The sequence below is a fragment of the Muscardinus avellanarius genome, assembly GCF_963383645.1.
Source record: "Muscardinus avellanarius genome assembly, chromosome: 7".
Lineage (NCBI taxonomy): Eukaryota > Metazoa > Chordata > Mammalia > Rodentia > Gliridae > Muscardinus > Muscardinus avellanarius.
Genome location: NC_137793.1, coordinates 31043300 through 31065566, shown reverse-complemented (window position 1 = coordinate 31065566; position 22267 = coordinate 31043300). Strand labels below are relative to the sequence as shown.

The 22267-nt window shown below is 40.4% G+C and overlaps 1 protein-coding gene across 4 annotated transcripts in view; it reads left to right on the top strand.

The window, feature by feature from the left end:
- HTR4 (5-hydroxytryptamine receptor 4) overlaps window positions 1-22267 on the top strand; it is a gene marked incomplete at both ends in the record, with an annotated part of 170308 nt that overhangs the window by 127388 nt on the left and 20653 nt on the right. The window contains one exon of one of the 4 annotated variants that reach the window (XM_080698410.1): window positions 21409-21448. The exons of 1 other annotated variant lie outside the window; for it this stretch is intronic. In XM_080698410.1, coding sequence (XP_080554536.1) covers window positions 21409-21448 — 40 coding nt within the window. Of the gene's footprint in view, window positions 1-3390; window positions 3482-21387; window positions 21449-22267 lie in introns of those variants that run through there. 2 more of the 4 variants (XM_080698409.1, XM_080698407.1) reach the window with 2 other exon arrangements.

Genomic DNA, 22267 nt, shown 5'->3' with positions numbered 1-22267 from the left:
GCACTTTGTAATTATTCTCAAGTCCCTACTTGTCCTGTGGAGAGGGAGGTGAGTGTGAGTCCTCTATGGAGTTAGACAGAGCCCTCATCCTTCGTGGCTTCTTTCTGGATATGTTGATGTAGCTGGAATAAAAGACATCAAATAACAAGTGTGGAATACTTTCTATCTTTATATGACTCCCAGAAAGAATGGCATAAGAAATGCAATGAAACCTAGAGAACAGCCTCTTGCTCTCTCCAGTGATCCGGATCATCCCGCACAGCCAGCTGCACAGCTTTCCTCAGCCTGGGGCTTCCTGCCGTGCGTTGCTCTCTTCTCGTCCTCATTCATTAGAATGGTGGCTCACTTGTCCCCCCTCTCTGTTCTCCTTTTCAGGGTCCCCTCCACACACAGTTTTTTCTCCAGTTGTACATCAGATAAATAAAGAGACTCACCTAACCATGACCCTTATTTAGTAAGCAGAAGAGTCCCATGTAACATTCCAGGCTCATTATATTATAATAAAAGAGGAAACCATGCCAGGACTCCCATAGGTGGAACAGATTCAACATGCACCCCTGTACGTATTCATTTCACTCTGCAGTCCACTGCAATGAAACAAAGGAATGCCAGAGACCTGAGCACTAGACTTACTGGGGATAGTTCACAATTTGATGACAAGATAGCAAAACAATTAAAACCATAACAATAATTTCTGGATAACAGTATAGATTATCTGATCTTCTTATCTACTTGAACAATTCTCCGTCTTATGAAATATGACCCAAATATAAGGTCTGAATATCTCATGTATTAACTGGATACTTAAATAATTAGCCTCAGCAAATTAAACTCTTTGAAACTATGTTTTCTCATCTGATAAATGGGTATAAAATAATTAATTAATACATATAATGCATCCTGCTTAGTTCCTGGTACAAGGGTGCTTCTTTAATGGGCAGTTATCTTTATTGCTGCTAATTATATTAGTAAATATGATACAAATAGAATTTGGCTAATAAGAAATGACTAAGCTCTCCTTACCTTATTATTTTATTCCCTCTTCCCTTCTATTCATCCTTTCCCCCTCTTAATAAATATCTTCAACAAATGAGATAGATAAAAATACAAGATAGATAAAAATATAAAAAATATGAGAGCACATCTTGAGCTATCCAGATAATTCATACTTTAAAATGGCATGTGGAAAATCTGGAATCTTTTGATTCAGGGATGAATCCAAAGCTATGTTCAGAGTAAGCAGCAAACCCAGAAATAGTTAGGTCTCATTACTTAGGGAGGAAATCTTGCATATTCTGCTGCAGTAAGAATATACTTCCAATTGTAAAGACACCACTATAGGGAGAAAGTTACTGTCCATAACTGATGGAAAGCATTGACTGTCTCCGAGCCAAGGGGTACTGTATCTCAAGGACTTGAAGGCTGGTTAATCTGAATTCACACTTCTGAATGGCATTCTTCTAGGACTGGGGAAATGGTGGGAGACTGAAGACTGGGTTTTAGGATTTGGATGTGAAATGCTCCCAGAAAAGTTCATGTGTTGGCAGTGCAGCAATATTCATAGGTGAAATGATTGAACCATGAGGATTGTCATCTCAGCTCCTCAGCTAAATTCATTTGATAGTAGAGTAATTTGAGCACATTTACTGGGTGGTAATTGAAGGCAGACAGGGTGCTGGAGGAGATAGGTCACTAGAAGTGTGGTCTTGATATCTATTCCTCACCTCTTTCCCTCTCCCCCCTCTCTTCTCTGCTTCTGGCTGCCATAAGCTGAGCAGGTTCCCCCACCCTGCCTTTCCTCCATGTTTCTGCCTTAGAGCCATCCATTCATGTACTGACCTCTGAAACCATGAGCCAAAAGTAAGAACTATTAAATCCCTGAGCACATAACAGAAGATCTGAGACCACTGACTCAATAAAGGCGAGAGGCATTATTAGCCGCGGCATCTGTTGTTCTCCAAGAAAGCAGAAAAGGCAGCCCCAATCACAGAAATTTTCCCTTTTTGAGGGCAGGCTAACCGATTTCCCAGGCTTCCTCAGTTTCGCAGGCTTTCCTCTACTTGGCAATCTCCCCGTTGCTATATGTGGCTAGGGAATGATTCAGCAGTCATTGGCTTCGGTGGGGCACAGTACCACAAAACGTTTCTGCCTCTAAGTTGTCTGTATCTGGTATCTTGGTCACAGGAAAAAAAAAATCTAACTAACAGATTGGTAAACATCACCTCAATTTTTCAAAAAAAGACAAAAGCTAGACTCCAGAAACGAAAGACTCTTAGCTTCAAGTAGACTTTACTAAAGTTCTAAGGCACTAATTACACAAGTGACTTGTCAGCAAGAATCAGTGTTGTTTCATTAAAAATAATTCATCCTTTGGAGGAGACATTTTGGCAAGGCACTGGACAGTCTACCGTGGGCAAGTTTGTTCTCAGGCAGTGTTATGTGTTTGAAGAAAGTATGTAATAGTGTATAATGCTCCTCTGTTTTATTCCTTCAATGTTTTCACTTTGACTGAAAACCAAAAAGGTAGATGGTACTAAACTGAAAGGCCTAGGTAGCTCTATAGATTATCTGACCTTTCTATTTGCTTATAATATCCTTAAAGTCAAGTTTAAGTCTTAAACTTGGAATTTAATAACCATCTTAAATGTCAAAACTACTGTCATTTAGAATGACCTCAACTGACCAAGCCCATAAAACAAAAGTTAACCGAGACAAATGCAATGTCTAATATTTGGCTCAAAAATATAGGTTGTCACCAGCTGTAACAACATAGTAAAGAAATTGGCAGCTATTGTGTCCAAAGAAAAAAGCTGGCAATGAATTCCCTATCACCCAATAGTCTGTCACCCTTGTTAGAAATAAAATGATATTGACCACAGTCCCTCAAATGACCTAAACTGATGGCGAAAAATACACGCTATGTCATATGTCAGGCTCACTGTAAAGATTTGTGCTTCTTCCCAGTACCATATTTGAAGAGAGAGCATCATAATATGAATTGCGTTCAGAAGACCGTGCTCATTATGGGAAATAATCTGGAAACCATACTATATAATGAGCTATTAACTAGAATGGGAATGTGTAGCCTGAAGAAAACTTGGGAGATAGAATCATCAGAGGTTAGAGTTCTGAGCAGGCCTGGATAGCACAGTAGACCCACTGCTAAAAGTTGTGGGAAGGCAGATTAGGGCTGAACCTTAATGGACTATTATTAGTTGAAGTTGCTCAAAAATGATTACAGGCTGGCCTGCCCCTGGGGGTTTTCAAGAAGAAGCAAAACCACCACCCATCTGCTGGGCACAAAGGGCCTCCTGCACTGAGAGTCCTTTCACAAGATGCTCCTTGATGTCCATTCCAATACTGAGGTTCTCTAATCTTCTCCCCCTCCAGGGATGCAGTGGAGTGTGGTGGCCAGTGGGAGAGTCAGTGCCACCCCCCAGCAACTTCTCCTTTGGTGTCTGCTCAGCCCAGTGACACTTAGGCCCCGGGGACAATGAGCCAGAAGACAGCTCCGGAAAGGCCCAGGTCCTGAGCAGCTGCTTGTGCGTGACCATGCCTGGCATTCCCCCAACTGAGGTCTTCACCGGGCTTTTCCTTCGCGATTCGATTCCAGCAGGTGGCGTTGGAAGGAGTCAGGGCACAGGATGGCCCCCTCTTTCACTTTTCGTTTCCCAGCATTCTCACCCCCTGAAGTCTCTGCTCTTGCTTGACAGTCTCTGGTGTTCCCGACGTGTTCCCCTTGCTGTGCCTGGTCTGTCACACTTACGTTCCAAACACGATTGCTCACTGTGTCCTATCTCAGTCGTAGCTGTTTCCAAATATGCCTTCTTCGCTGTGTCTGCTCACAGACCTTGTCAAAACACATCCTCTCTGTGATCATCTTGCCACAGTTGTGTTCCAGGAGCTTGCGTTTTTAGCTTGGTCACATCCATCACAGCCACACTGAAACTACTTGCCGTCCCTCCTCTGTCTTGTTCCGTAGCCGACGCTAATACGCTCCCTCTCCTCTCTGGGCCCAAACATGTATCCTCTTGGTGGATCCCTGTGTCGGTCATAGACTTTTACTTACTCTTTCCTATGACCAATGTAAGTCCATCTGTTCAGAACATGTTCTATGTATTTTTCATGAAAGACACAGGAACAGAGAGATTTGTCCCTGAAGATGGTTTCTGCAGCCATCTTGGGGGCAAGCCATAGACACACACCTTTTCCTGATGCTTGGGCCACAAGGAAGTCTGTTCTGTGGCACCAGAACAGGACATCTTCTCTTATAGAGCCTGAGCTAGGGCTGGCAGGATTGTACATGTTTACTAAGAGACTTTGGAATCTTTTCTGGGAACCCGTGGTGAAGCCCGCGGTACCGACTGAAAACCTTTGAGTCTGGCCTCGTTCCTCCCACAGAAGGAACTGTTGCTGGATGTTACTGCTGTGTGTTCTCATCGCCCATAGTCTCCCAGGTGGGGGAGCACAGATCTCAAAAGTGCTGGGAGCAAGGACACAGCGACTAATACTTGGAAGACTTGGGTTGCTTTTCATATCTGCCAATGGGAGCTTGCACTAGAGGATCAATAAGATTTCTTTCCATTTCTAGGACAACACGACATTGATACAGCCTTTTGCTACCTCAAAAAACCATGGCCAGCCTGCCTTTGGCTTTGTTTCAAAGGAATTGCCCTCCTCATTTGGGCCTCAGACCCCCGACCTTAGCAGTTTTGCTCTTCTGATGAACCTGGATGTCTTTCGATCGAAGTTGACCCCTGACTTTTGCCACTGCCCAGCGCAAAGGTCCCAGGGAGGAAAATGCAGCTTCCCAGAAGCACGCGGGGCACTTGCTTCCCTCCTGGCCATGGCTGAAGGCACCTCAGGATCGCTCATCCTGCTCTCTCTTCTCTTGCTGCTCGTGAAGTATCACTCACCATTTCTGTCAATGTTTACGTTAGTTCTGGAATCAAACTTGACAGGAAAGAACTTTGGGATGAGGAAGAAAAGACCTGCCAATAAGAATCTCTGCCTTGTGGAGGCCTAATTTTATTGGGGAGAAAGCTGTACCTTCAGAAAGGGAAGGGAAACGGTCTCTGGAGGGGCAGTGTTATTTAGGATGCCTGACTGCTGCTGAACAATATCGCTCCATGTTGAAACCCTCCTTGTCAAGCCCGGAGCCGGAACTTTCAGCCCAGCAGTTTCAACTTAGGGTCTGTGATTGTCAAATATGAAGAGAGTTTAAGTTCCAATCTGCGCCCTGACCCTAGCTGGAGTCTCCAAGCCACTGTTCTCCAGCAATCACTAGGCTCAGAAACCATTTTTTTTTTAATAATACAAAGAAGGGAGATGTTTCTGAGACCAGGACTCTGGACTCTAACCAATCTGCGATGGCCGCCCTTGCACCCTACCTCCCCGGCATGTCTAGGAGCACATGGGCAAGGAAGAGTAGGACAGAAGTTGCAGGTTCCCTTGAGTCAGTCACTGGCTGAGTAAATCAAGCTAATCGCTGAACCTTCAGGCCCCAGAGAGAATCTCTTCTGCATCAGGTTGTTGAGATAAATAATTTTGTGTGAAAACATTCTGTAAATCATAAAATGGTATCCCATATGTTCATTAGTACTCTGGATATTTTGAATCGCTATGGTTGTATCTGAGCTCTCAGGGGCTAAGAATATATTCAGCTTAGAGAAGGAACTTTTATGTTGAAAATGATACCTATGCCAGTCTTTAGGTATCAGTGCTTCCAAATCTGCCCCACCTCGTTTGATCTCTCCACATTGCCCAAGACAGAAATTCTTACATTACAAACACTCTCATTTAAAGGGATTTTGCTGTTCTCAAACTGAAGGGGTGGATGGAGACTATATGCTAATTTGGGTGAGAATGAGTCTATCTTTTCTTGTAATTTTAAATCACATAGATTAAATTCATATGCTTGTTTGCCATGTAAAAATGTACTTAGGGAAAAAATATGTGGGCCATCAAAACTATTCTCACCTTGTAAATTCAATATATATATATAAAAATTTTATGAGAAAATTAAACATGGACCAGACTGTGAATGACTAGAGGGCAAGAATGGTACATAATCTACCAAGATACTGAATCAGATAATTTTAGACTTTTTTCCTGACCTAATAGTCTATGTAAATGATCATTAACTATGGTTTAATGTTCCTTTATCTAATATCATAATTTTGTTTACATTTTCAATAAAATAGAATTAAAAATGGGGCCATTTGTATGTTTGTAATGCACTGAGCCCCCTGTTATCAGCATATAAAATGTATGTGTGCCCATTACATAAAACATGAAATTTAATTTTATAATTTCAAAAGATAACAAATTTTGATGATGTTGTATCTTTGGTTTTATGAGAGTGCTTATTATATTCATGATTTATTTGTAGCTAAGGCTTCGAAGGTACTAGGATTCCAATTCTAACTTTGCTTCCATAGAAAGCACCCTTGGCTTTATGACCTACTCTTTGATGCAATTTCCAGGAATGTGTTCTTAGAAAAACAGGAGCCTACACAGATTTTTTATTAATAAATTCTATTTATTGATAAACATTGGTAAACTATACATATGTTTATATGAATGCATTCTGTACATGTTTATAGATGTTATATATTAAAGGAAATCTTGATTTCTAAACTAATAATTGAATTTTGAATCTGCAATAAAATGCCAAAGTCTCCCATGCCTCAACACTGTGGAGCTTCTCTGTCACCCCAGGAGTCCAGTGCATTCCTCAGAAGCTACTGTCATTTATTTGAATCAGGAGAATTTTCTGTCTCCAGCATCAAACTCTTCTTAAAGCAAAGCCAGAAGCCCAGGACCCCCAGATAATGTGATTCTACCTGTCTATTCAACACCTTCCTCAGGGCCACAGTACTAGGACAGACCTCGGTGACATAGTCACCCCTGAGCAGAAGAGAGAGATCCAGCCCGGCCACTGAGGACACAAAGCACAGGGAGCCCTTCACAGGAGTGCTGGTGTGACAACAGTATATTCAGAGGCCGTAAACTGAGTAATTAAACACGTGCCTCCATGCTGAAAACTTGCTGTTGTTGTTGTTGTTCATGTCATGAGCCACGGGAGCCTGGAGTCCAGCTCTAGTAAGCTCAGATTATGTGACAATGAAATTCAGGTCCCATCTGTTCTGAGTATGGGACAGGAAATAGACTGTGGCCAACAGTCAAGGGGCAGACAGTCCCCGCTCTTCTCTTTAACTCTTGGGACCTCTCTCTTCTCACATGTAAAATGTAGGGTAGACAGTAACTCAGTTTCAAATCAGAATCCTTTCTTTGTGCACAAATTTTCAAAAAATCTCATTGCATAAGACATTCAATCAGAATGGGGAAGAGTTAGGTCTGGGTCTCCTGTCTCTGCTCATTACAAACCAGTCACTGGCAGGAGCCTTCCTAGAAGCTGAGAGCCCTGAACATCTGGGCCAGGGAATCTCCTCTACAGGTCGGTAATAGTGCTCCTCCCCCCACCCCCATCACTAGTTTCTCAGAGTCATGTCCATAATACTGCTGAAAGTTGTTTTTACAGGTGACAAACTTTTCTTCTGAATCATCCTTCTCATTTACTTGGGAACCTCTTCCTCCATACAGAAGGCACCCCATCTCCTGAATCTTCTTTCCTAGAATAAAACCTGAGCTTACACCAGCTGCAAAGAACCTGCTATGTCTAGGCAGAGTACTAGAGCCCAGAAACCTCCTGCAGAAGCAGCTCCCCAACTAGCCTACCTTGGAAGACTGTCATTTTTCTTGTTTTCTTTCAAAATTGTCTATCTTCACTTTGGAATAGCATCTCCATACACATCCAAAGGCAGAAACTAGCATCATGTGTCTTTTCTTTTTATATTTTAATTCTTTCCACAGCACTACAGTACTCAGAGAAAGAGATATTTTTTGAATGCACAATGTGCCAGAGATCTAATAATGAACAATATTGACAAGGTCTCTGCTCTCTCTAAAAACCAGAAAATAAACATGGAGACATGAATATATGAATTAGGCAAGTTGAGGTACTGACATGGGCTGTGAAGAACAGAAATAAAAAGTGGATCTTGGCAAGGGGGTGGTGGTGTACTATCACCTGGAATACTTAGGGAAGGTGTGCAGGAAGGGGTGAGTATTGTGTCTGGGGATATGTATGTATTCAAGACAGAGGAATATTGTGTTGGACAAATGGCACAGCAAGTGAAAATGCTTTGAGGCACAAGTGGACTTTCTATGAGAGGCTGGAGCTCAGTGAAAGTAGGGAAAGAGGCAGCGGGTGGGATCAGGGCAGCACGGAAGGGCTGATGCTCATTCAGGAGCGTCTGATACCATTCACCAGTTACTGTGTGTCCAGCTGGGTGAGTGAAAGCTTCGTGCTCCGTCATTTAGTGCTATAAGGTAAATATCATTTTCCCACCGTAGGGATGAAGAAACCAAACCGAATAGCAGTAATGTTAACCTGGAATTTGCCCAAGGATGCAGACAATTCCTGGAGTTGAAAAAGGAATTCAGGTCCTATCAAATCAAGCCTCCTGCCCTACATCATTTACGGAAGGGACTTGATGCCCCCTTGGCCTAGTCTTTCAGTAGCAAGGACTATCCTTGAAGAGGGTGGATTCTCTTCTTGTACACCTTTTTCTTTTGCCTACCTTCTTTCTCCATGGAGTACTCGCTGCTATAAAAAATATGGATGCAGTTCCACAGTAATTCTCCATTGATTTTATGTTAGCTAATTCCAAATAGCATCTGGTCAGAAGAAAAAATGCTTAGCCAACCAGGGAAGTGGTTTTCTACTAACACTATTAATTTTATCAGAAGTAAAGGGAAACCCATCTGGTTATGTAATCAGTAGATTTTTCTCTAGCATTTATCTCCATTCTTATTGGAAAATATCCTTCTACCATTGACATTATCTTTCATCTGGACCGGGGCATTAGGCTCTAAAGTAAAACTTTGAGTGTAGCATGACCCCATTAAAACCCCTCAGGGACTCTTCATTGCCTGCCAAATTGTAGGCTTTCAATTTTTCTAAGTCTAGTGTTTACAATTGTGCCTCTAGTTGTCGCTCTTCATCTCTGCAAAGCAAACAATATGCTTTGTGTTCCACACACTCTGCACGTTCACACTCAGGCTGCTGATCCAGCTGTCCTCTCCATCGGCCCCACTTCCCCTGGCATCTCTTACATGGCACATCTCAAATGCCACCTTCTACTCAAAGCCCTCCCCAGCCTCCAGGACAGTGAGAGGCTTTTTTTTTTTTTTTCCTGTTTCAATCACCAAACACTGATTCATTCTCCTATGACATTTTGATAAGCTTTTCAGTGTGGCTTCTTAATGATGCCCTTTCTGAGCTCCCCTACCACTTAAGAGCTCCTCCAGAATTGGCCATGTCTTCTTGCTCATCTTTTCTTTTTTCTTCTGAGTGTCCAATGCAGATTTTTGCACACTGGAGCTACCCTGTGCATTCATTAAAAATGCTTGCTGAGGAGAATTCCGGCTTTTCATTGTTTATGGCATCTGCACTACACCAATCTACCTCATTCTTTCAGCCCCAAAGCTTACTGCTACCCTGACACTTAATATTCCACCCACTGCAAAAGCTGTAGCCTTCTGATAAGAGGAAAATACATCTCTGACAATTTTAAATAAAATCAAGATGTTTATCATATTTCTCTCAAATAGCAAAATGATTCAAATTTTAAAATATTTTGGTTTCCCTGACTTATTGAAAGTTTATTTTCTTTTTTGGTTCATGCCTGTCTATTGAAAAAGAACTTAAGCTTAAAGTTTTTTTTATTTATAGAGCACAATGATGAATCAGACTGAAGTTGTGTGGGTTACTTGACATTGCATAATCCCAGAGGACTTTGGCCATCATCTCACCAATAATAGTATTTATTGGGAAGACATGGAGTGAACAAAAGGTGGATTGGGCCATGATATAGGCCATCCATGAGTGAGTTGCTCAACTAGGCACAGGATGGCAGAAAATGTCTACTTTCCCTCAGATTCTTACTACCTTGCTGTATGACTGAGCACATTTCTTCTCCATTTAATTTTAGTTTTGCCATCTATAAGTTGAGGAATTTTCCAATGAATGGGTTAAAAAATCATGGAATATACATACAATGGAATTTTACTCATCAATAAAGAATAACAAAATGGTGTTATTTACAGGAAAATGGATCGACCTGGAGAAGATTATGTTAAGTGAGATTAGCCAGTCGAAGTGAAGGTTCATATGTTTTCTCTTCATATGCGGAAGCTATGGAGAAATCAGAATACCAGATACTTTAGATAATGAAGGAGAAATTCCAGTAGACCAAGGAGATGGTCTAGGGGAAGAGGGTTGGGAAAGGTATAATAAATAAAGGAAGAATTTCCATTGACATTGTATACATATATGTGAGAATACCAATGCCAATCTCAATACCCTGTATGGGGAAGGGGGAATGGGGAGGAAGCCGGGGAAAAGCCCATCAAGAGCTTGTACAGTCGCTATCACCATGAACTACATTATGATGTGGGACTTTAATGCACCAATAAAAGTATAAAAAAGAACTTTAGCCTTGGCACTAGATAGACATGAATTGAGATACAGACTCTACTCAATACTGATGTGTGGCTGCAGACAAGTTCCTTAACTATCTGAGCTTCAGTTTTTGTTTTGTTTTGTTTTTGTTTTGTTTTTTTGTTTTTCACAGATGGGATACTGATGGCACAGTTCCAGACTTTTGTTATAAGGTTTCAGTGGTTTAAAGAAGATAAATAGTGGCTCATAATCTCTGGCATACAGAAAGCTTTCACTGAGGTGTAGCAGTTGCTATTATTACTCTGGATTCCATGGCATTTGAAATTCATAAACAGCATGCAGAGTCACATGGGGAGATTGAGAAATCAGCAGAGGACTTGTGGAAGCCGCAGGCAATGACTGTTTCTATGCCAGGTGTCTAAATGGCAAGGTGCAGGCTGAGAAAACTATTCAGGAGAGGATGAAGATGATAAGGGATTTGGCTCTGGAGACAGAGAAGAAAGATAGACATAATAATAAGCACGTGTAGGAAACGGAGTCTAGCTGTTATTCAGTGTCTTTTACAGAGCATCTTTAAAAAATGTTTCAATCTCCTCCAATCCATGTGTCTCATAAGCGACATAAGCCTTCTTTTAGAAGGCACAGGCATCAGAGAAATGTCAGAACCACATAGACACTTTATATCTTATAACATTTAATTCTCAAAAAAGTAAGTATTGACTGGATTGAATCCCAGCCTTCCAAGTTGTCATTTGTGTTTCTTTGGGCAAGTTAATTAATTTCTCTAAGCTTGAGTTTCTTGGCAAAAGTTGATAAAAAAAAAATAGACATGTAAACACTACCTAACTCTGGGGATTGTATAATTTAAATAAAAATATATGTGTCACTGCAATCATGATACTGCCAAGAAGATAATTCGTGGTTTCTATTATATTTGTATTGTTATTTTATATTACTCTCGTTTTATAGAAAACTAAAATGAGGCTTCAGAAGACTTAAGTTTTGGACTCAAAGTCATACAAATAATATTACGCTGTTTCAGACTCAAAGTCATACAAATAATATTACGCTGAACAAACTTAGACTTGACTACTTTGAGAATCTATACTTTGCTTTTCTACTTGCCTAGAAGGTGAGAGATAGAAGCTATAGCATCAAGCTTTGAAAGCACACCCCTTCGGAAATTATAAGACATTTTATAATATGTGCAAATATCTAGTAGCTTGGAAGGATGACTATTTAAACTGGCACAGAGACTTGAATAAAAGGGAAGACATTTTTATTTTCAAAAAATTTAGTTGAGATCAGATCATTTAATTTCAATGGAATCTTAGTATTGAATGTCATAGGCAATCATATCATTTCATTATAGTCTCCTGAATTAGCATGACAATCAATATATGGTCTTCTTGTCAACAGGGTTTAAATGGGGGCTCATATACCAGTGCTTAATGATGAAATTCTTGGCCAAAACACATACCCCGCTAATACCAAACTCTTCCTCTGAAGAATTACAGCAACCTCTATCATCTTCAAAAACTTGTCACAAGGAGACTCTGAGTCATCTCTTAATAAGGCTCAATAAAAGGGAATACAAGCCAGAGTTTTATAATTCCAAGTGATAAGCTCCTGGCTGGCTGAGCTAAGGCTTCATTTCTGGTAGGACCACTTGTCCCAGCCAGCTAGAGAGTGGGCAGCTGGTCTAGAGGATGTGAGTCAGTGGAAGGAACCAGAAAAGAGTAGTTATATCAAGGTCACCCTTATTACTGGACCTCCTTTCCTGAACACAATGCCTTTGGAAACACTGAGCTGGTAAAGCCAAAAAGCCAAAATGATTCTTGAATTATGCCTCATCTAATAGTAGCCCTCTCAGTGGAAAGTCTTCTCTATTCTCTAATTTCCTTTTAGTCGAATCTTTCAATTACAACAGATGGTTTCACGGTGGTTCTGAATTTGGGGAAAAAACATGGATTCAAATTCCACCTTGCATTCTGCTGTTCACCAGCTGAGAGAATTCTGGGGATCCACATGCCCTTCTGGGGCCTCAAATTTCTCATGAAACACATGCCCTAGGGTACCTCACCAAGTTTTATTCATTCGAATGATAAATATTTTTGTGCCGTTAGGGGATAGATACAGAAATCAATGTTGTCCAGTGGTCTTTAACTGTCTCTGTGTTAATGGTGGGAGAATGTATATAGTCACAAAAACCAGAAAGTCGGGCAAAAAACAGTTAATTAATACGCTATATTCTAAAATGCATAGAACTGAATGACAAACTTAAAATATTACTATTATTATTGTTATTTAATATTCCAAGTAGAAACTCATCTCTGATTTTTATACTTTTGAAGCCTTTTCCTAACATTTAGTCTACACACTCTCTTCCTCCAAAAGGACTTACCTGATCATGTCTCTCTGGTTTGCACTGCCCCATCTGAGAACTTGTTCCTTATCATTTAATACCAGAACAACTATCACTACCTTCTGTCTCTTTTCCATTCACACCTCTATACACACCGTCTAGCTAATTTTTTTGTGTGGTATTAGGGATTGAACCCAGGAGCATTTTGCTTCTGAGTTAAACCTCCAGTCCTATTTTATTTTCATTTTAAAACAAGTTCTTGCTAAGTTGAGGAGGATGGCCTTGAACCTACAAACCTCCTGTCTCAGTCTCCTAAGTAGTGAGATTATAAGTGTGCATCATTGCACCTAGTTAGGCTAATATATATATTGGTGGTACTTGGGGTTGAACCCAGAGGCTTTCTACCTTCGAGCTATACTCCCAGACCTATTTTATATTTTATTTGGAAACAAGGTCTCAATACATTGCTGAGAGCCTCACTAAGTAGCTGAGGCTGGCTTTGATCCTCCTGTCGCAGCCTCCCAAGCACGGGGATTACAAGTGTGCGCCACCACACCCGGCTAGGTCAATATATTTTTAAAATAACACATTAATATACAACAACAATTAACAAAAATAATATTGCCCCTCAAAAATTCTCCATTTTCAACTATTCTACTCCAAAACTTCAAGTGGGTCCCCAGTTACTTGTTGATGTGCTGTCTATAACCACAACACAGTGCTCAATTAAGAGTAACATAAGTAAAGTTAGGCCAAGTCCTACATCTTTTTCCAGCTCTCAGGACAATCTGTGACCTCTTCCTTCCCTGCTGCTGTTGCTAACCAGGCATTTCTACTATCATTTGCCAGTGAAGGCCAAGGCCTACTTCATAAAATACTGGCCTGCTCTGATGTTTTGTTTTATTTTGCTTTCGTGTGTGTGTGTGTGTGTGTGTGTGTGTGTGTGTGTATGTGTGTGTTACCGAGAATTGAACCCAGGAGCATTCTACTTCCGAGCTACACAACCTGCCTTATTTATTTATTTTTTATTTTGATTTGTTATTTGGAAACTGGCTCTTACTATGTTGATAAGTCTCACTACTTGCCAAGGCTGTCCTCAAACCTACAATTCTGTCTCAGCCTTCCAAGTACTGAGATTACAGGTGTGCATCACCATGTCTGGTTTCTGATGTATTTAATAAATTTTCTATACAATCCAGTTTCCTGAATCAATAACCATAAACTCTCGTGGGATTTCTTAGGCCCACACACCAAAGAGAAACATCCAAATTAGATATCTCAACATAAACCAACCACCAACAACAACAATAGTACAAGCTAAAAGCCACTCTATAAGTGACATAGTTTCATATAGAAATGCAAATCAAAACTATGCTGAGATTCCATCTAACCCTAATCAAAGTGGCAAGCATAAAGAAATTAACAAAAAATGCTGGTGAGAATGTAGGGAAAGAGAAACTCTTTTCCACTGCTAGTGGGAGTGCAAACTAGTTCAGCCACTATGGAGATCAGTGTAGAGATTCCTTAGAAAACTGGGAATGGATCCACCATATGATCCAGCAATACCACTCCTGAGTATTTGTCCAAAGGGGTTGAAATCAGAGAACTACAGTAATATATGCATACCCATGTTCATAGCAGCACAATTCATAATAGCCAAAATATGGAACCAACCTAGGTCTCTTGTCAACAGATGAATGGATTTCAAAATTATGGGAAAGACACACAATGGAATTCTACTCAGCTATAAAAAAAGAACAAAATCATGTCATTTGCAAGAAGATGGAAAGACCTGGAGAACATTATGTTAAGCGAGATCAGCCAGACACAGAAAGAGAAGGGACATATGTTTTCTCTAATATGCCCAAATTAGGGAGTATTAGGAATACCAGAGGGACTCCAGATAATGGAGGGGAAACCTCAGCAAAGTTAGAATGGAAGGATCGGAGGCTGAGGTTAATTAATGGAGGAGCTACATCCTAATATGTGTAAAAGTATGAATATAGCATAGTTACCCTGAACACTCACTTTTGGGAGGGGGGAAGGGGAAGCAGGGGGGTTTGAGAGGGCACCAAGCACAGTCTGATGTATAATGTATGCCATTTTTAATAAGTTCTACATAAACATAAAAAATTAAAAAGAGTATTCAGGAGATAATAAAAATGAAACATTCTTTTAAACCATCTCAGGAATGTAAGAAATAGCTGTCATCAATTTTATCATTATGATTTTCTTAATGTAAGCAAAGTTTCATTAAATGGTAGGCATTGTGTGAAGTACTAATATGACAAAACAGTAGACTTGGGGCTTGTTACAGTGGCCTCTGTGTGCCTGATTTGTAGCTAAAGACCTAAAAATAATTTAGGGCTGGGTGTGTAGTTCGAAGGTACAATGTTCCTGGGTTGAATCCCCAGCATTACATAGAAAAAAATGTCTAATGAGATATATAGCCTTTTCCCTATAAATATAGAGACATAGACAAAAATTTCAGTATATTTCCAAAAATTTCATTTATTACCTGAAGTAAAAACTGAGAATTAAATAAAAACTAAAATTTTCACTTTAACATGAGGCTTTACTTGGTGGGTGTTATTTATGATGGAATCACAAAGTCCTTCCTACTGTTCTGCCTCTGGTTAGTGATATATTTATTTCAAAGTCATAAGTGCAGTCTCTTAGTACCAATTTTGTTAACAGAATGATTCATTGTAGATGACATAATATTTCTTTACATAAAAATGTTTTTTCCAAATAGATCCATGTAAGTTGTTGTTGTTGCTTTTGTGGTGGTGGTAGTGGTGGTGATGGGGATGAAATCCAGGGGCCTGGATTTTCCTTTGGAAACAGGGTCTCACTAAGTTGCTGAAAGCCTCACTAAGTGGCTGAGGCTGGCTTCAAACCTGTGCGATCCTCCTGTCTCAGCTTCCCAAGAGCCACCACGCCAGACTCTAGATCCATGCAAATTATTTCATAAATGGTTATAAATTCTATATGATCTGGATAAAAGCATGCATTATCATCTTCATTTGTCACTCAGTCACTAAGTACAGAAGATTCTGAATAAATGCTCGAGATCTTTGAGAAAAGCTAAAGGCAGAATTATTTCACTCAGTAGAGATGTATTTGTTATATGCCTACTATTTGTCAGACAGCATAGTAGGCACTGGGACTGCTAACTCCACCTACTGTCTTGTCCTCAAATCCATTACAACAGGAGAAACCATATTCTGTTTGGAAATTGGGGCAAATACACCATCCCATTTCAGTGGTAATGTCTTATATTTTAACAGCATACATAGAGACAAGGAAGTATGGGTTTATATTGTTCCTCAAAGTAGACAAACTGGATTCACATCTTGATTTAGAACTTATTGAATGACATAGGAAATTGTTTTAGCTCTTTATCTTTAGTTTCTTTATCTGTAAAACTAAAATTATTATTAGAGTAATTTTTAGCAAACTACAGATATGTGGGCCAAGTTCAGCTATCAGCCTGTTTGGGAGGGGGGTTGTAAAATGGCACTGGCATTTGTAAAGAAATAAAACATATAACAAGAGTGAGGAGGACATCAGTAGCAACAGCAACTACAATGAAAAATAACCACAGAAACAACAGAGAAGATGCATAGAAGTATCTATATGTAGCCCCAAGCCTAAAGTGCATCGTTCCCTTCATAAGAAAAGTGTACTGATGCTAGAAAAAAGTTGGTAATTTCTGCTACAGAGTCAGAATGCCTGTGTATGAATCCTTGCCCTTACCAGAAACATGATCTTAAGCAAATTATTTAACTTCTATCTCTAATTTTCTTCATGTGTCAAGTAGAGATAACAATAGTACTCATCATAATTTCAGATGACATAAGGTTACATATGTCAATATACATAAAAATGTTCAGACTGCAGGCTGGCATGTGGCAAACATTTAAGAAATGTTCATTATTCTTGTGGCATCATTCCCATCATCACAGAATCTTCAAGAGCATTAACTGAGAGAGCACACATTAAACACCTAGACGGTGCCCTTGTCAGGACAGGCACTCAACAAATGTCAGCTCTCACTGCTCGCCTCATCGCCATCATTATTATAACTTCCAAAGCTCTTTCACATACGTTATCTCATTAGATACTTCCAAAAGCCCAGTGGTTGGTGCTGTGATCTCCCTCTAATAAATAAGAAACTGAAGCTCAGAGAAGTAAAGAGACATTGAGCCACAAAGATGGGGAATGTGAGCTCGCCAGAGAGATTTTGCTCTCTGGACCGGTGAGTCCTCTTTCCCCACCAGGCTACCTCTCCATCAAAATATCTGAGGATCAGTTGTTTGTTAGTTTTCTCCAAATGATATACTTTGAGTCCTGGGAGCCTGATGAGGCAGGCAAATATGACAGTGTTCCTCCCTGGCAGGGCTCTGCAGACAGGAAGCTGGAATAATTGGATTGCAGCCATTTGGTCTCAGGATTGCATTTGTAACCAGCCAAATGCTGATGACCAAGCCTAATGGAAAAAGTCCTGACCAAACAAACGCAGCTCCCCTACAGGAACTCATTGTTTATGCTGCAGTGAGAGATTCATCAACAGAAGCCAACAGCCTTCTAAAGGTTCCAGCCCAGGGCAGAGTTGGCATCGCAATGTGTCAGACCTTATCCTGTCACTAGAAACAAACAGATGTACCTGGAGTAAGGGAGTGTTTGCATGAGGAGCCAGGACCCTTTTGATAGCAGAGCTGATGTGGTCAAATCAGAACTATTTTTTATTTGGTTTGGGCCAAAGACAATGGAAAAGCTCATTTTAGCCAAGCACTCAGAGTGATATTTACAGAAAGTTAAAAGTACAGTGGAATAGCCATACAGTGGATTGGTGACTATAAAAACATACAACATCTCAAAGTTAATTTATGAGGAGAGTCCTTATATCTACATATTACACTGTTGTTTCATGTAGTACTTAAACCAGCTTTAGCTCTGATGATTTTTTAAGGTAGTAGATTCAAATAGGCTCTATTTCGAGGCAGTATATATATATATATATATATATATATATATATATATATATAATTTGTGTTTTATGATAAGTTGCTGCAACAGTAATGAAAAATTACCTAGGAAGCTTCATCACTAATCCTGATATACAGGGCTGAGTAAATGAACCATGTTTTGTAGATGAGGACTCACCACGCTACAGAAAGCAGCTGACATCTGCCTCTGATGAAGGCAATACATTTTACCTAGAAACAGTTCTGGGACTTGTTCTCCAACTGTTGTCCCAAAGACATAGAGCACTCAGTCCACAAACAAGAGGATGAACTGATCTCCCTGTGGAGGAGAACATGTCCCTGCGGTGGCCAGGTAGTCCTTTCTTTTGGAAGGGTGTTGTTGGCAAGAAGGCCTTAACTGAGTGTTCATGGATAAGACTCTTTTAAGTGGTGAAGAGTTTCTCCAAGGATAAAGGGCCTGGAGTAGCAAGGGAAGTCAGGGTTCTTAGAATGTGAAGAGTCCAGGCGCTACCCAGACATTTGAAGCACCTGTGTCGCAATTCTAAGATTCTTGCTCTCCGCCTGGCCTCTTCCCTCTGCCATGTAAGCCTTGTCTTTTTGGCTTTGAGTTTTCCTAGCACCTGCTGCCAGGCAGTTGGCTAGCCACCAGCCAATCACTGGCCATGTCTCATCCCCATCTGAGCAACAGCAGGGCCAGCTGGCTGCCGCTTGTGCTGCTTGCTGGGTCTGTGACCTCCCTCAGCTCTGCCCCAGGCTGGCAGGCACAGGGCCTGCTTGTACCAAACATGCCCGAGCTTAAGAAAGGTAAGACTGACCAGTTAGCTGGGCATAGTGTAGGTATCGAATGTTTTATAGGGAAAGGGGGGGGAATGTTGCTGTTCAAACCTTGAAAACACCAACCAAGTAGGACTATGGAGAAAAGAAAGTAATAGATGTCAGAGGCTTTGGTAAAATAGTTTGTAATAGAAATAGAAGGGGTAATTTCTCTATGTAAAAGCATGGATTCAGCTTGATGTGCTGTTACATGCTCACTTCACCCAAGGAAATGCAAATGGTCTGAGATCAGAGGAAAACTATACTTAATCCAATAAGAGTGACATGGACTCTGGATAACAATTTCTTATACAAATTGTACAGTTTCTCCAGATATAAATGTTTATGTTATACTCATATTTAAATTCTACCTTAACATTTCTTCAATATGAAACATTAAGTCTTCCATTTTTAAGTGTACTACAGAAAGGCTTGTGAACATTTTATTCTTTTCTGTGATTTTCATGAGAAAAAAATATTTTTGCCAGATTTCCTCCAGAAATCTTGCACTGAAAAGTTCAGTCACTGGATTTTTTAAGGTTATGTCCAAAAAAAGCAACATCATTATTTAAATATAAAAGGAAATATAGGAATAAGTTTGTGCCAGGCGTGGTGGTGCACACTTGTAATCCCAGCATTCGGGAGGCTGAGACAGAGGAATTGAGGTTCACAGCCAGCCTCAGCTACTTAGTGAGGCCCTCCACAACTTAGTGAGACCCTATTTCAAAAATGAAGAAAAAAAAGAGGGCTGAGGTATAACTCAGAGGTAGAATGCCCCTGGGTTAAATCCCCAGTTCTGCAAAAAATAAAGAAGGAAGGAAGGAAGGAAGGAAGGAAGGAAGGAAGGAAGGAAGGAAGGAAGGAGAAGAAAGAAAATATATGAATAAGTTTGTAAATGTTGTTGAAGTTTAATGTAATTATTATTAAGATCTAATAAAATAAAGTATATATGTACCAAATTTTAGTTATTTGCTTGTAGTAGTATCATTTCATTCATAACCCCAGATACACTGAATGTTTAAATCCCATTAATTGTGGAAAATCTAGAGTGAAGGGGTGGTTTCAAGCAAACCCTTTATGCAATAAAACTCTATGCTCCTGATGTGTGCGTTGCTGGTCCTTACTTCCTTGAAGTTGGATTTCCACGAAAGCATGTTATGTAAACAGATACATAGATAGTAAATCCTCAGCAGGCCGGGCGTGGTGGCGCAGGTTTGTAATCCCAGGGCTTGGGAGGGTGAGACGGGAGGATCGCACGGGTTCGAATCCAGCCTCAGCTACTTAGTGAGGCTCTCAATAATTTAGAAAGACCCTGTTTCCAAATAAAATATAAAAATAGGTCTGGGAGGATAGCCCGGAGATAGAAAAGCCCCTGGGTTCCACCCCCAGTAACACACACACACACACACACACACACACACACACATCCTCAACTGATTATTCAGAGCTATTGCAAGTTTATTAAATTCTCAAAATTTCAAATAGTTTCATGAATTATTGAAATTGGACAATTTCGGTCAAATAAGATTTTGCTGATAATCCTTAGAAAGTTTTGTCAGTTAAGGATACAAAGCTAAATTAAGGATATCTGGCTAATTAAAGATTAGAGAGAGCCAGTAAGAGGCAGAAAACCAGGGGAGTCCAAATCACCATGTAATCACGTAATTAACTTAAAATTCAACTAGCTAACATTTATGAAAGCTATGCCAGGCAGTGTGCGAGTGATGAACATGCCTTACTTGGTTTATTACTTGCCACAGCTCACAAGGAAGTATTGTTACTTTCTCTCTCTAACAAATGTGGAGACTGAACCATGGGGAGCCCCAGAGTCACAAAGCTACTAAATAATGGAGCTGAGATTAGAATTCTGGACATTTGACTCTCCAACACCATTGCTCATTTAATGGTCAAACACTTAACTGTGCTAGATGAACAAATCATGGCTCCTTTACCCCAAAAGCTTCTCATTATCTGGAAATGGGCTGCCTAAGTGCATTTACAGTTGCATTTAACAAGCTACAGCAAGGGCTGTCACCAGGCAGTTTATATTGTCAGACTAATTACAGAGGCAGAAAATGATGTTTATTTAAGAGGCGTGGTGGTGCATGCCTGTAATACCAGTCTTTGGAAGGCTCAGACAGGAGGATTATATATTTGAGGCCAGCCTCAGTAACTTAGCAAGACCTTTGGCAACTTAGACCCTGTTTCAAAATAAAAAGGACTGAGGGGTGAGCTCAGAGATACAGTGCTCCCCCAAAAAGCCAAAATTAAAACTAAAAGAGGAAAGGAAATATCATTATGGAGGTGGTCATAAATGATTATGTGGGTACTGCCATATATAGCCAACTATTTTTCTAATATTTTCCAACACAGATGTATAATAGAAGGTTAAGTAAAGAAGAAGAGCCTATGTCTCCTTATTGGCTAAAACCTGTCCTGCACATGCTCCAGGTTGTTGCAAGATTCATGTGAAATACTACCTATAAAATTGCTTTTGAGATAAGCAGTATGGCATAACCATGCCACGCAATAATCATGCTCCCTTCCTTACTCTCCCCTAAAAGCAACTTTGGGAACACTGGAATACTTAGGCTAAGATCACATCTACTAACCTCTTTCTTTTCTTTTTTCTTTCTCAACTCCTGCTTGGCTGTCCCTCTTCTGTGGCTGTTTTCTGTTTCAACTAAAAGTGGCTGTTCCTCTATGTCCAGCTTCTTCCTGCTCTTCTGCAATAGACCGGTTCCTGTCTAACTGTGACCAAGCTCTGTAAGTTTGTCCTCGCCTGTGTTGTGAGTCTGCCGCTGTCAATGTCTGTCCATTTATTTCTTCATACAAAATGTCTGTGGTTTACATTCATCCTTCTGTCCTCCCTGGACGAGGCTGGGGGCACACCTGGAAATATGGCAGTTGGTGGCAGAGACCTGTGGAGCCTGGGGTTCCTTCTGGACCTTAATTGCAGTTGACTTAAAGGCTAAAGAATTCATATGGTTTGTGAGGTTTATTTTATTTCCTTTTTGTGTGTGTGTGTTACTGGGGACAGAACCCCGGGGCATTCTACCTCCAAGCTACACCCCCAGCCCTATTTTTTATTCTTTATTTTGAAACAGGGTCTCACTGAGTTGCAAAGGGCCTCACTAAGTAGCTGAGGCTGTCCTCGAACCGTGATCTTCCTGTCTCAGCCTCCCAAATGCTGGGATTACAAGCGTGCACCACCACACCTGGTTTTATTTCCTATTTTTTAACCTCTTAATGATTCTTTTGACTTCTTCCTTGATATAGAAGCATAACCTCCCCAAGTCTCACAGGAGATGGGCACTCTGATGGATTCACCCAGTGTGAAAGTGGCCCCTGAGGTTCCCTTATCTGGATTATCCTCTGGGCCCCAATTGACCTTTTTTTTTTCTCTCCTTGGTTATAAATAGTAGACCCTTTCATGTTTATTTTTCCTTTTGTTTTGGTACTAGAATTTTAACCCAAGGGCATTCTACCTCTGAGCTACACCTCTAGCTCTTTTTTATTTTTTATTTTGAAACAGGGTCCTACTAAGTTGCTAAGGGTGGCCTTGAACCT